This window comes from Paramormyrops kingsleyae, chromosome 4, assembly GCF_048594095.1.
Source record: "Paramormyrops kingsleyae isolate MSU_618 chromosome 4, PKINGS_0.4, whole genome shotgun sequence".
In the NCBI taxonomy this organism is placed as follows: Eukaryota; Metazoa; Chordata; class Actinopteri; order Osteoglossiformes; family Mormyridae; genus Paramormyrops; species Paramormyrops kingsleyae.
The window spans coordinates 6562364-6576162 of NC_132800.1; the positions used below are offsets into that span (position 1 = coordinate 6562364).

The 13799-nt window shown below is 46.9% G+C and overlaps 1 protein-coding gene across 1 annotated transcript; it reads left to right on the top strand.

The window, feature by feature from the left end:
• Positions 1-3558: 3558 nt before the first annotated feature.
• LOC111857140 (transcription factor MafA-like) lies at positions 3559-13505 on the top strand. Its single transcript, XM_072711625.1, has 5 exons — positions 3559-3685; positions 6383-6956; positions 7703-8005; positions 11511-11726; positions 12052-13505. The coding sequence occupies exons 2-5, from the start codon at positions 6429-6431 to the stop codon at positions 12193-12195; spliced, it is 1191 nt and encodes a 396-aa protein (XP_072567726.1). The 5' UTR covers positions 3559-3685; positions 6383-6428; the 3' UTR covers positions 12196-13505.
• Positions 13506-13799: the final 294 nt, after the last annotated feature.

The following is a 13799-nucleotide window of genomic DNA, read 5'->3' on the forward strand; positions in this document are numbered from 1 at the left end:
TGTCTCCCTTAAATCTAGACTTTGCCTGAGGCCATGACCTAATTTTGACCTCTGCCTAACTGCCTCAGTTAAGAAGCCGATTAATTAATGCTAATAAACCGTCACCAGTCATCATGCGCAGGCCTGCGCTGGGCAATAATGCACAAAGACTGTGTAGAAGCTTATCACTAACGAGACCTGGGGGGCGTCATTTACCACGCAAGCCTGTTACATATGATTAACTCATTCATAAGTACAACTGTACAGCTGTTGATCTGTTTAAGGAGCCAAGGCAGCAGGGGCTGAGCCCGATTAATATTCACCACGGCGTTCAGCTGATTATAAACTCTTAATTAACGTTATACAGGTGGCGATTAATAACCGGCATGGGGGGGTGGGGCTTCTGGGGATCTAGATGTGACCTTGAGATGGGGGCCTCTGTGTGATTTGGGAGGGGAACCAATTAATACCTATAAAGGTTTACTTTGACAGTGAGTGGTAGAATATCATTATGTTAATTATTATTATTGTTATTATCATGAACAATAATAAATGCAGAATTCATTATGACACACTATGGATGGGCTATTCACTGCCCCCCCCACTGCGTAAGTTATACAGGCATCACTGACACACTATGGATGGGTTATTCACTGCCCCCCACTGCGTGAGTTATACAGGCATCACTGACACACTATGGACGGGCTATTCACTGCCCCCCACTGCGTAAGTTATACAGGCATCACTGACACACTATGGACGGGCTATTCACTGCCCCCCACTGCGTGAGTTATACAGGCATCACTGACACACTATGGATGGGCTATTCACTGCCCCCCAATGCGTGAGTTATACAGGCATCACTGACACACTATGGACGGGCTATTCACTGCCCCCCACTGCGTGAGTTGTACAATCAGCACTGACACACTATGGATGGGCTATTCACTGCCCCCCCCTCCCCACACACACACACATACTGTGTGAGTTATTCAGCCAGCATTGACGCAGCATGGACGGGCTATTCACTGCCCCGGCCCCCCCCCCCTCTATCACCAGCGCAGGGATTGATGTGAAATGAAGCTGTTCCTGCCCTCGTTCCCCCAGAGGTCGTGTTGCACTGCGGCGCTCCAATGGATAGGGGGGGGGGGGGGGGGCAGTGGCTCAGATGTCCGACCTGGCGCAGTGGTGGAGGGCAGGAGCCTTAGTGGGAAAGGCCCCCGCTGGGTCCTGGTGTTTTGACTTGCCCAGGTCAAGGTGCTTGACCTCTACTTGGTCAGAGCCATACTCAGCTGTTACTCAGCTGGTGTAAAGTGGTGTATGTGACACTGGTGTGCGTTCATCGCGATGGGAGTGTGTCTGTTAAGCACATGTCTCCATCCATCCAGCGCCGGTCAACCCGCTCAGCGACACTCAGCTGCCTAATGCACCTTTTGCGGGGACGCCGACTTAACAGAGCACCAACTTCACTGCCAAAAGCTCACCCACCAGAGTGAGGAACATGGGTAAGGAACAAGGGCAAAGCCTGATCCACATGAGCTTCCACCAACACTCCATACATCAGCCACTGGTAACCATTCCTCCAATTCAAAGGCACACACTGTAATCTACATGGACATATGGACTTATGGGAAGAGCAGTTTGAATGACATGTCCCTTTGGATGGTATGGATGCTGTACTCCATGGGAATAACAAAGAGGCTCAAGAGAGGAATCAATAAGATTCTGCTGGGCAACCCTGCTGAACACATAAATAAATCATAACTCATAATTATAAAAAGCGATGTCCTCATTTTCTACATCACATGAAGTCCCATCAATATAACACGACTAAATCTGTGAGTGGACGCGTGCTGTATGTTCATCCCCTGTAAATCAGATCAACACGGACAATATTAACACCCTGATTCCTCACGGAGACATAATTAAGGCACCCGTAGACTCAGGCTTAATGAGTTTACCCACTTAGTATTATTAAAAAGTGCCCATTGCGCATTTCACTGCTTAGCAAAATTAAAAGAGCTAAAACGGTAATTATTCCATTCCTGGGGTTTAACTATCAGCGACAGGGGAGGGAATGGATCCTGGCGGTTTGGGGTGGGGGGGGGCAGCGAATGAGATTCTCGAGACTAAAACACTTTTTGCAACATATTAATGTTCCTTAAACATGAATATTCTCCTACAGCAGTGGTCACCAACTACAGGACGATTGAATCCGGACCATGCGATCGATCGCCACCCCAGCAAATTGTGTCTTCAGGGGAGCCTCCTGCTTGGCAAATATTATCGTATGTGGATTTTCGGACGCAGTGGACCCTGGCGTTGCTGATGGAATTTGCCCCCCTGAGAAAAAAATAGTTCAGAACTGTGCTACAACATGTAGAAATGGAGATGTTCCAGACTGAGGTATACACTGATAGACAGAGGCAAACACAACAGAAGGTAGAAGGTTGACAGAAGGACAGTGGTATGACTGAGCAGTAAAGGCAAGGGGGGTTGGGACAGTGAGGGGAGACAGGCCAGTGTGTGTCTGTCTGTCTGTCTGTCTGTCTGTCTGTCTGTCTGTCTGTCTGTGATGGAAAGGAGTGATGCTGAGGAGAAGAGGTGGAATGAAACAGCGTCTAAGGCCTCATAGTTAGTCCGGGGAGTTTTGCACAGAAGCAATATGAACCTGTCTTCTTATTTTCACATTGATAGTTACACTTTCTGCACCTAACCTGTGATTATTAAAAGTGGCCACCAGGTGGCAGTGTACAGTAGCTTACACGGCCTGATAATACATTAGTTTTTTACATCCCCTGTCAGTCTATATACGTGTTATGACAAATCCGGCAGGACAACAATAATATTTACCATAGCGTTTCATAACAGCAGCAGTAACACAGTCACCGACAGCCCCGGTCACCCACACCGCAGGCGGGAGATTGTCATAGGCTGGGACGATGCCATTTCTTGCTGAGATGATGACGAAGTTGGCAGTTTGGCGAATTTCTGCTGGCGGTCCACTACTTGAGGTGGAGCCCCTGAGCCAGTTTCGGCAGTGAATGCTGCCCACCGGCCACTCATAGACACACACACACACACACACACACACACACACACTGGCTGTCTTCTCCATTCCGCCATTGCTTCTTGTACATCCTTGGTATATCTCCAAATACTTTGAGGACCCTCTTTGAACTCCCTTAGCCCCCCAGTCACTGAGGTCTGCACACCTCCCTGCTCCAGAGACTTCTGAAGGAACATCTTAACGACAGATCACAACCTGAGTGGATTCAGTCGGAATTCCATCCAAGGCTGTACAAGTAAACCACAATCATTTCCATCACAACTCGGCGAGTCTCAGATACTATGTGTCGTTTAATTAGAACGCTGGAGGCTGTGACTCTCTGAGCAACCAATGGGGGAGAAATGAAACAGATGTAGATCGAGCAGGAGATAGAAAAATATGGGGAGCAGAGTAGAGGTGGGGAATGGATAGAGGGAATTAGACAGAGCAAACAGGGTGGGGGCAGTTAGGATAGCTGGGAGACAGAGAGGGAAATTTGCATGAGGGAGGGAGAGAGAGTGAAGGGAGAAGAGAGAGAGGGAGAGAGAGAACATAACAGGCAGACAGAGAGTCAGCCATACCCCCTCTCCTCCTCACGGCGGTCACAAACTCAGAGACGGGTCATCTGAGGCGGGACAGTCAATAGGCTGGACAGAGGTAAGGATGGGCTGCCTTGCACCGTTTACAGTTTGGGAGGCAGCCTTTGAGATGGCTGGAGGGGGTGGGCAGCGTGGGGGGCAGAGATGCCAGGGGGGAGAATGATTAGGAATAGTTAGGAGTTTAGTCAGGCACTGAGTAAATAGTTGTGCTATATAAGATATGTATATATAATGATCAGTATTGATCATCATTGATCATAATGATGCAGATATCAAAGAGAGTGCTTTTTGTTTTCATGTTCAGGTTGGTTGGTTTATGTGTTTATTTGTTAAGTCTTCACTCTTGGTGTGGTTTTGTTGCAAATGGTCAATTTATTTTGTTTATCCACTTGGTTTTATTTAAAGTATAAATACAGGGGATTATATAAATAGAGGTAAACTTTTTAAAGCTTCTTTCCTCTGTGCTGGCAGAATAATCAGAGCAGAAGCATTTTATTAATTTTTTTCTTTTTTTTGGGGGGGGGGGTGTTCTGGGAAGCGTAGTTAAGGATGTTTAGTGTGTGGGCTTTAATTGCTGCAGAATATCGTGAGGAGAGAGAATCAGATTCGTTTAGAAGCGCGTGCCATGCTTCCTTTAAGCGACAGCCTCTTCTGTCAGGAAAGTGTCTGTGGTTTAAACGATTCAAGGTGCAAAACAGCTAAACAGAAAAACACTGACAAAATGTACATGTTATTTGCTTTTTTCCTGGCATGTGAATAGGTAAAGTTTTGTTGCGTCGCAATAGAATACCTTTGTTTTCATTGTACATGTGCAACAAAATTGTGCGGTTCCCACCAATGATATACATCTTATAAAAGATAAATTAAATTAAACAGAAAGAAATAAGAAAATGCATTGGAAAATAATATACATAATACAGAGGTACCTTATCAAGATGGTCAGTCAGAGTGTCGGAGTCCAATCACATCTTCTTTTAGCAGCATTAAACAATGTTATTCTTTTAAGTTATCAGCATTTATGTGGATAATATATTTTTATGCAATGTATGCATTGTTATCTATTTATATCGCATTTCATGACCTAGATGATAAACAAGGAAATAAAATTTAAACTGCATACCTTAAAATTACTTAATTACAATTACAATTAAGCTTTCCAACCGAGGTTAGACTCAGGAGCCCATTTCTAGAATGCACAGTTGTATTTTGATGCATGTAACCATAATCTCTAATACCATAAAGATGACCTCGATATAACATGCAATGAATTATGGATATCTTAGTGTACTAATTTTAGCATGAAAATATTTCTGCGTGCAAATCTGCGTAAGATATTAAACAATTCGTCAGAGTTCAGCTGCGTTTTACGTACATCATGCTAAATGGCTTTTATGTACTTCCAGCTTTAAGTCTTTCCATGTGTGTTGACAGTCATCTATCCCCATCAGATGCAATTTAAAAGGTACTAGAGCCTTTTGACCCTGGGAAGAATTTGAGAGATCATTCGAAACCAAGCAGATGCAGGGATGAGATCATATAAACCAAACAATTATGGACACAAGCATCTACGTTTTCTTCACTGGAGTCCGGGAGAGCAGTTACCTGAACTGGATTTTGATCGGGCCGGATAGAAATGGAGCAGCTTATAGCTAAACTCAGTTTGGTGTAACTTTATCCACACCTTAACACAATACTTGATGAATAGCTGTATCGGAATATTGGAAATTTAATTAAATGCAGGTATCCATCTCGCATGCTGCTGGGGTAGTAGGTGTTTTGGGTCTCAACAGGAGACCAATCCTGCCCTTAATAACCGCCACATTCCCAAAGCACGACGGCATAGAGCTATGGACCAAGGGAGCAGGTCAAACTCATGGCAGACGTCCAGGGTGCCCGCTCACTTACCCTCTTCCAAAGCTTCTGTCCTGGTCCAGGATTATCGGTTTCTTGCGTCACCAGACACCAGTAGCTACTTTTATATGGAATTTTTTCAAAATGCACTGAGAGAGTCAGTAGATTAGGAAGCTGCATCTGTGATCGGAATGTTGTCGGCGCGAATCCCTGAATCTCAATTGTACATGATGTTGGATTTAAGCATTGGCTATATATAAAAAATCTTAATATACATTTTTATTTTAACCCAATTGATTTGTAAATTCATATTGCTTTAAACCCTATCAATACATGTTGCTCCCCCCACACCCTGTCATTAACCACCCCCCCCCCCATCTCAGTTCAATAAAATTCAATTGGTCTTATTGGCATTACAAGAAAAAGTCGAATGCTGCCAACACAGATACAGGAAGTTACAAATAGAATAATTATTGTTAGCGAATTTCGCTTGGACAGGAAGGGGAGATGTAAGCTGATTTGCGCTCCCCACCCGTCCACGTGGACCGTCATGAGATTAAGCGCTGAATCATTTGGTGACTTTTGCGTAAATACCTGCGTGCTGGCCATCATTTGGGTCTCTTTGCAGATGCAGAGACGGGTGTGATATAGCTCTGCCTGTTTGGACTTACAGTAGTTGAAATTTCTTCGCTTTATTGGTAGATGATGCTGTAAAAAAAAAACAAAAAAACAGTCGGCCATTTCTGCACCAGCTACAGGGAAAACACAGGAAATCAAAACAGGTGTCGTTGGTCAACAAGAAATAGATTTTATAATACATTACTATTTATCATCAGGGCTGATTCTATGATTTTTGCCCACCCCCTTTCTTATGTCATATCTTACAGCCCACCTTTTCTTTCAGGGACACCGAGGGAGACCCCCCCTCCCACTTCCTGTGAGGAACAAGCATGGCATCCTCATCTCTGCCTGTGTCCTCGCTCCCCCCCAGCCCCCTGGCCATGGAGTACCTCAACGACTTCGACCTGCTCAAGTTCGAGGTCAAAGGTGACACGCCCCCCCCCTGCCTGCACTCCAAGGCGCCCCCCCGTGATGCCCCCCCTGGTGGCGGCAGCCCAAGCCACGCCTACCCATCAGACTCCAGTGTGAGCTCCAGCCCGTACAACTCACTGCCCCCGTCGCCGACGCTGAGCGATGCCCAGCCCCCAGCCTCCTTCTCCTCCTCTTCCTCCTCCTCCTCCTCCTCCTCATCCACCCCCTCGCTGCCCTTCCCCCACGCTCCCACCGGAGGCCATGTCCCCGCCTTGCACCCCGTCTCGAACCCCGCCTCCCTGGAGGACCTCATATGGCTGGCAGCCCTACAGCAGCAGCTGGGCGGAGCTGAGGCCCTGGGGGTCGGGGCCGACCGGGGTCCCGTGGGCTCCTACCTCGGCTGCGAAGACGCTGTGGAGGCGCTGCTGAATTCGGCGGCGGCTGCGGTGAGTTCCCAGGTGAGACAGCAGGGGGCCATTCTAGGGTTTTTCTAAGAAAGAAATACCATAATTCCCACAGAGGGACACAGCCTTATCATCAGCCAATGATATGTTTTGAGTGACAGGCCAATTAGCTTACAGCTGGGCACTTGTGGCCCACCATTGTGTACACTCCTCTTTATCCATGTGTGTACGTCTATCTGCCACAAACGTCTCCACCGATTAATGTTCTGCCACCAAAGGCCGGTCCCTAAGGCCCCAGCCAGCTTCCGTGTGTCTGCCCGCCAGATCGGAGGATTCCTCCCTCCCAGGAGGATATTTCGCCTTCAGTCGTTTCCAATACGAAGGCCAGCAGGATTCAGAAAACAAATCTCAGCGTGAACCTCCGCCGTTGCCGTCCAAACGGGCTGGAACCTGTGAATGAAAATAGAGTGTTTTCCACTGGAACCCTGCATCATATCACTTTCATTGTTTTATACCTTTTTCGTCGGGCATTTTTCATTGATATCCTCTGTGGTGGCGACCCTTTCTTTGTATTTAGGTCACATGCTGTTCTACGTTTCAGAATCTTTCAGATGTTTCAGAATTTTTTGATGTCTTAGAATTTTTCTGAATGTTTTTTTTCTGCAGTGAATAAATTTATCCAGAATGATTCTGCAGTGAATTTTAAGACTGATGTCCCTCTGTTGATTCCTCCGACCTCCATCTTTCTCAGCCTCATCTATCTCTCTCACCTTGCATCCACCATCCAGTTCCCCGGCGTGGGCCAGAGTTGCAGCAACGGCTACCATGACACAAGCAAGGACAGTGGAGAGGATGCCTCCACCCTGCCCAAGATACCTGACGGAGGCCAGCGGCAGAACTTTCTCCTGCCCCCTGGGGCTTCCTCATTCCCCAATGCCCCGTCCTGCTCCATGGGCGCCTACCCCCACCCGCCTGGCCCCCAGACCCGGCATCATCATCAGCCACCCCACCACCATCTCCACCACCTCCATCACCATCCACACCAAGGACATGGCCTCCATAATCATCACCACCATCTCCAACTTGACCAGGTATTCCCACACATGGGGGGTCAATCTTGCAAGGTCAGGAAGGAAGACCATGGAAAGGGTTTAAGGAGCAATAAACAGAGGTAAAGAGGAGTGATGAGGCTAAGAAATGAAGAGGCAAAGCTTCTGAGGAGAGAAAGAGTAGGTGATAATCACACAGACTCAGCACAGAGATTTTCACGTAGGCAGGGCTGTTTTTGCGAGTCGTCTGACTTGGGTGAAGGTTCCTTTGGCAGAGCAAGCCTGTACATCTCATGAAACGTGTCACTCACAACTACCATAATCCACTGTTCTGTTTGTGCCGGTTATTACAATCCAAATTCAAGTGTCCAACGGCAGCCTAATGTTTACAGAAAGAACTGCTAAGGATTGTACAGAGAAGAAAAGGCAGGTTGTGGCTCCGTTCTTGGCAGACTATGGGGATAAACTTGAGGCCTCTGGATGGATTTGATCTGAGGCAGCATTGAGCATGTGAGATGGCATCTTAATCTGTATGTTATGGGAGGGGCAGGAAGACCTTCCCGGATTATATCAGCTATTATTGCTGTTCCTAATCCTCCTCAGTGTCACAGCCACTTTGTCAGATTACCATGAGCGTTTATGACCGCTTGGGCCAAAGCGTCCACATTCCACCCCCCACTACTACAAACTCCACCAAAACACATATGTTTGTCTGGTAGACAAACAGAATGAGGTGTTGGTAATGAGTGTCCAAATAACTGAATCAGAGAGTCACACTGGATTTAAAACTTGGATCTTAGAGTTATGTTGGCTCCTGAATCGCAGATATCAGTCATGTGTCCCCCAAACCCGAATATCAGAGTCGTGTGTGTCTCAAAACCCGAATATCAGAGTCGTGTGTGTCTCAAAACCAGAATATCAGAGTCGTGTGTCCCAAAACCAGAATATCAGAGTCGTGTGTGTCCCCAAACCCGAATATCACAGTCGTGTGTGTCCCCAAACCTGAAAATCAGAGTTGTGTTTTTTCCCCAAACCAGAATATCAGAGTCGTGTGTGTCCCCAAACCAGAACATCAGAGTCGTGTGTGTCCCCAAACCAGAACATCAGAGTCGTGTGTGTCCCAAAACCAGAATATCAGAGTCGTGTGTGTTCCAAAACCAAAATATCAGAGTCGTATATGTCCCAAAATCAGAATATCAGAGTCGTGTGTGTCCTCCAAACCAAAATATCAGAGCCGTGTGTGTCCCAAAATCAGAATATCAGAGTCGTGTGTGTCCCCAAACCAGAATATCAGAGTTGTGTGTGTCCCCAAACCTGAAAATCAGAGTTGTGTTTTTTCCCCAAACCAGAATATCAGAGTCGTGTGTGTCCCCAAACCAGAACATCAGAGTCGTGTGTGTCCCAAAACCAGAATATCAGAGTCGTGTGTGTTCCAAAACCAAAATATCACAGTCATGTGTGTCCCCCAAACCCAAAAATCAGAGTTGTGTTTGTCTCCAAACCAGAATATCAGTCGTGTGTGTCCCCAAACACGAATGTCAGAGTCGTGTGTGTCCCAAAACCCAAATATCAGAGTCGTATATGTCCCAAAATCAGAATATCAGAGTCCTGTGTGTCCTCCAAACCAAAATATCAGAGCCGTGTGTGTCCCAAAATCAGAATATCAGAGTCGTGTTTGTCCCCAAACCAGAATATCAGAGTTGTGTGTGTCCCCAAACCTGAAAATCAGAGTTGTGTTTTTTCCCCAAACCAGAATATCAGAGTCGTGTGTGTCCCCAAACCAGAACATCAGAGTCGTGTGTGTCCCAAAACCAGAATATCAGAGTCGTGTGTGTCCCCAAACACGAATGTCAGAGTCGTGTGTGTCCCAAAACCCAAATATCAGAGTCGTGTGTGTCCCCAAACACGAATGTCAGAGTCGTGTGTGTCCCAAAACCCAAATATCAGAGTTGTGTGTGTCCCCAAACCCGAATATCAGAGTCGTGTGTGTCCCTAAAGCCAAAAATCAGAGTCGTGTGTGTCCCAAAACCCAAATATCAGAGTTGTGTGTGTCCCAAAACCCGAATATCAGAGTCTTGTGTGTCCCTAAAGCCAAAAATCTGAGTCGTGTGTGTCCCCCAAACCCAAATATCAGAGTCGTGTGTGTCCCCAAACCCAAATATCAGAGTTGTGTGTGTCTCCAAACCAGAATATCAGAGTCGTGTGTGTCCCAAAACCCGAATATCAGAGTCGTGTGTGTCCCCAAACCCGAATATCAGAGTCATGTGTGTCTCCAAACCAGAATATCAGAGTCGTGTGTGTCCCCAAACCCGAATATCAGAGTCGTGTGTGTCCCTAAACCCGAAAATCAGTCGTGTGTGTCCCAAAGGCAGAATATCAGAGTCATATGTGTCCCAAAATCAGAATATCAGAGTCGTGTGTGTCCCCCAAACCAAAATATCAGAGTCGTGTGTGTCCCCCAAACCCGAGTATCAGAGTCGTGTGTGTCCCCCAAACCCAAATATCAGAGTCGTGTGTGTCCCAAAACCCGAATATCAGAGCTGTGTGTGTCCCCAAACCCGAGTATCAGAGTCGTGTGTGTCCCCAAACCTGAAAATCAGAGTTGTGTTTTTTCTCCAAACCCGAATATCAGTCGTATGTGTCACCAAACCCGAATATCAGAGTCATGTGTGTCCCCAAACCCAAGTATCAGAGTCGTGTGTGTCCCCAAACCCGAATATCAGAGTCGTGTGTGTCCCCCAAACCCGAATGTCAGAGTCGTGTGTGTCCCCCAAACCCGAGTATCAGAGTCGTGTGTGTCCCCAAACCCGAATATCAGAGCTGTGTGTGTCCCCAAACCCGAATATCAGAGTTGTGTGTGTCCCAAACCCGAATATCAGAGTCTCGTGTGTCCCAAACCCGAATGTCAGAGTTGTGTGTGTCCCAAACCCGAATATCAGAGTCTCGTGTGTCCCCAAACCCAAATATCAGAGTCGTGTCTCCCCAAACTCGAAAACCATAGTTGTGTTTGTCTCCAAACCCGAATATCACAGTCGTCTTTGGACGGGAAAATTAGAGGCATGCTGGTGCCGAAACTTGCATTTCAGAATTTTGTTTGGTCCTAAAACCCTAGTCTTAATATCAGACCTTGGTCCTAATATCAGACTCATGTTGGTCCCAAAATCCAAATATGTGAGTTGTGTGGGTCCCAAGATCTGAATATCACAGGCGTGTTAGTCTGCAAATACAAATATCAGAGTTGTGTGTGTCCTGAAACTTAAATCTCGAGGTCATGTGTGTCCCGAAACTCTAATCCTGGAGTCGTGTGTGTCCCGAAACCTGAATCTCTGTCTTGTGTGCCCCAACATGTTTTAGATTTTATAAAGTTATATTTTTTCAGTCATGGGTCATCCATCCATCCATCCATCCATCCATCCATCATGGACAAGTTTGCAGAATACAGGGCCTATAAATATTTAAAAATATCTCTCTCTCTCTCTCTTTCTCTCTCTCTCTCTTTCTTTCACTATCCCTCCCCCAATCTGTCGTTCTCGCCCCATCCCACCAGGGCGGTGTGGACCAGCGCTTCTCGGACGAGCAGCTGGTCAGCCTGTCGGTGCGTGAGCTGAACCGGCACCTGCGGGGCGTCAGCAAGGACGAGGTGGCACGACTGAAGCAGAAGCGGCGCACGCTGAAGAACCGCGGCTACGCGCAGTCCTGCCGCTACAAGCGGCTGCAGCACCGGCACGCGCTGGAGTCCGAGAAGCACGTCCTGACCCAGCAGGTAGCTGCAGGGCTGCAAATGCGACAGGCACAGCTATAGGGACACGGATAAACAAGCATACAGCAGCACTGAGAGGCTGAAACGCTGAGAGGCTGCACTGACTGGGACTTCAGCATCACTGACAGACAGAAGCACTGACACCCATAATCAATACTACCATAACATTGTTAGGCAGAACTACAGCAACACTATTTGAAGACGGAAATTGTTTGCATCAATAAATAGAATTATTTTCCCCCACAATGTCTAAGATAAAAATAACAATAAGTGAAACATAATAGCTTTTCTCCCTCTGCCCACCTCCCCCCCCCCCACCCCTCCACAGCTGGAGCAGCTGCAGTGTGAGCTCTCCCGGGTGCTGAAGGAGAGGGACGCCTACAAGACTCGTTACGAGAAACTCATTAGCATGGGGGAGGCCCCGCCCACTCTGGCCGATCGCCCCCCGTCGCCACCCACCTACTTCCTGTGAGGGGCGTTGGAGCTGCTTCGAGGAAGAGGAAGGCGCCATTAAGCTGATTCCAAATAATCGGCACCGAATTACGGTGACCCCCCTTCCCCCCTCCTTCCCCACTCCTGAGTGGGAATAGCGATGCTTTCTGAAAGGCAGATGTCGACCACCGATTCTTAAATCTGCACGGGGAATTCATATTACCTCAGAGGTGAAACGGCTGAGGTATCCGCTTATCATCCCCCGTAGAGTGTATCTGATCGGAATCATACCTGAATGTCATGCAAAGATTTACCTCACCGAAGAAATCAGTCGATAGTACTGACTCTGAGTGTAAAGACGATCCCGTATCTCTGGCAATACCGGGGCGAAAAAGAGCTATGATCAGCAAGCTCGGGCTAGTCCTGCGACCTTTGTGGTCCAGGAAGTCAAAGGTAACACTGATAGGGAGACAGCGGTCCCCATGTGACCTCTGAAGCGCTCTAGATGAATGAAGTCTGGCCATGAAAATGAATAACGCGGGATGGGACTGGGCAGGTTCGGGGCAGATTAGCAATTTATGAGTTATGAGTACATAGTTATGCATCGTTATAAAGGTTATTCTAGAAGTAATAAGCTCAGAAAATAAGACAATGCAAACGGCATGCATGTGAAGTTACTAGTTGTGTTATTCCCTCCACCACTATTGTAGCCAAACGGCCGCCAATGGTCTTAACCCTATGTATCGGATTAGTGGTTTTTGTCCTGTGGGTGGATTATGCTGAAACATTCACAGCTTTTTTTTTGCACTACAGACAAAGTATCTTATTGTTGCTAATCAGACCGTATCTGAGTAATTTTCATAATTATTTTTAAAGCTTTATATGAAGCTGACATCAAACTTACTCCCTCTTTTGCTGTATATTAAGGCAAATTTTAAAAAAGGCAAGTGAAAGCAGAGGAAAATAAGAACAATGTATGTACTGAATTCCATATAGCACAATATCTTGTAAAAAATATTTTTCTTGTGTTTCGAATAGCGTGTAAATATGACTGGAAGTCAGCCAACCTTCAGCTTGGCCGTTTTAAAATTAAATCATTGGTTTTTTTAAACTCTGGCTTTGTGATCCAATGAGAGCTGTGTTTCAAAGTCAGCCAAGAACTCCGGAGACCAACCGAACACCGCTGATTCAGCCGTTCAGCCGGGAATCCCAGCCAATCAGGGGATGGGCTGTGCTGACAGAAGCACTGAAGAAGAGGAGAATCGGGAAGCATCTGCCTGCTTTGGCTGGACGAACTCATTAGCTAATTACAACCTTAACAGCTACTTTTTAACCTTTGACCTTTGCAGGGATTCCCTGACTTTTTATAGTGTGACGGGCTCTTTTTTGTGGAAGACCTGGATAAATGTTTTTGTTTTTTTTTTAAACAGAAGCTTACCAAAGACTACCTCACTGCCGGCCAACAGAGATCATAATGAGCTGCCCCTCCCTCCGACTGGGACGGCAGCGCTCCTGGTGAGGTGCACATCAGTCCTCAAGAGCAGATGGAGGATGGTGCTGGGAATGCAGTGGTGCCGATGCGTCCTCCACCCACCCACTGATGTGTCATTATTTCAGCCCGATTTTGTCAAGGAAGAAATGTCT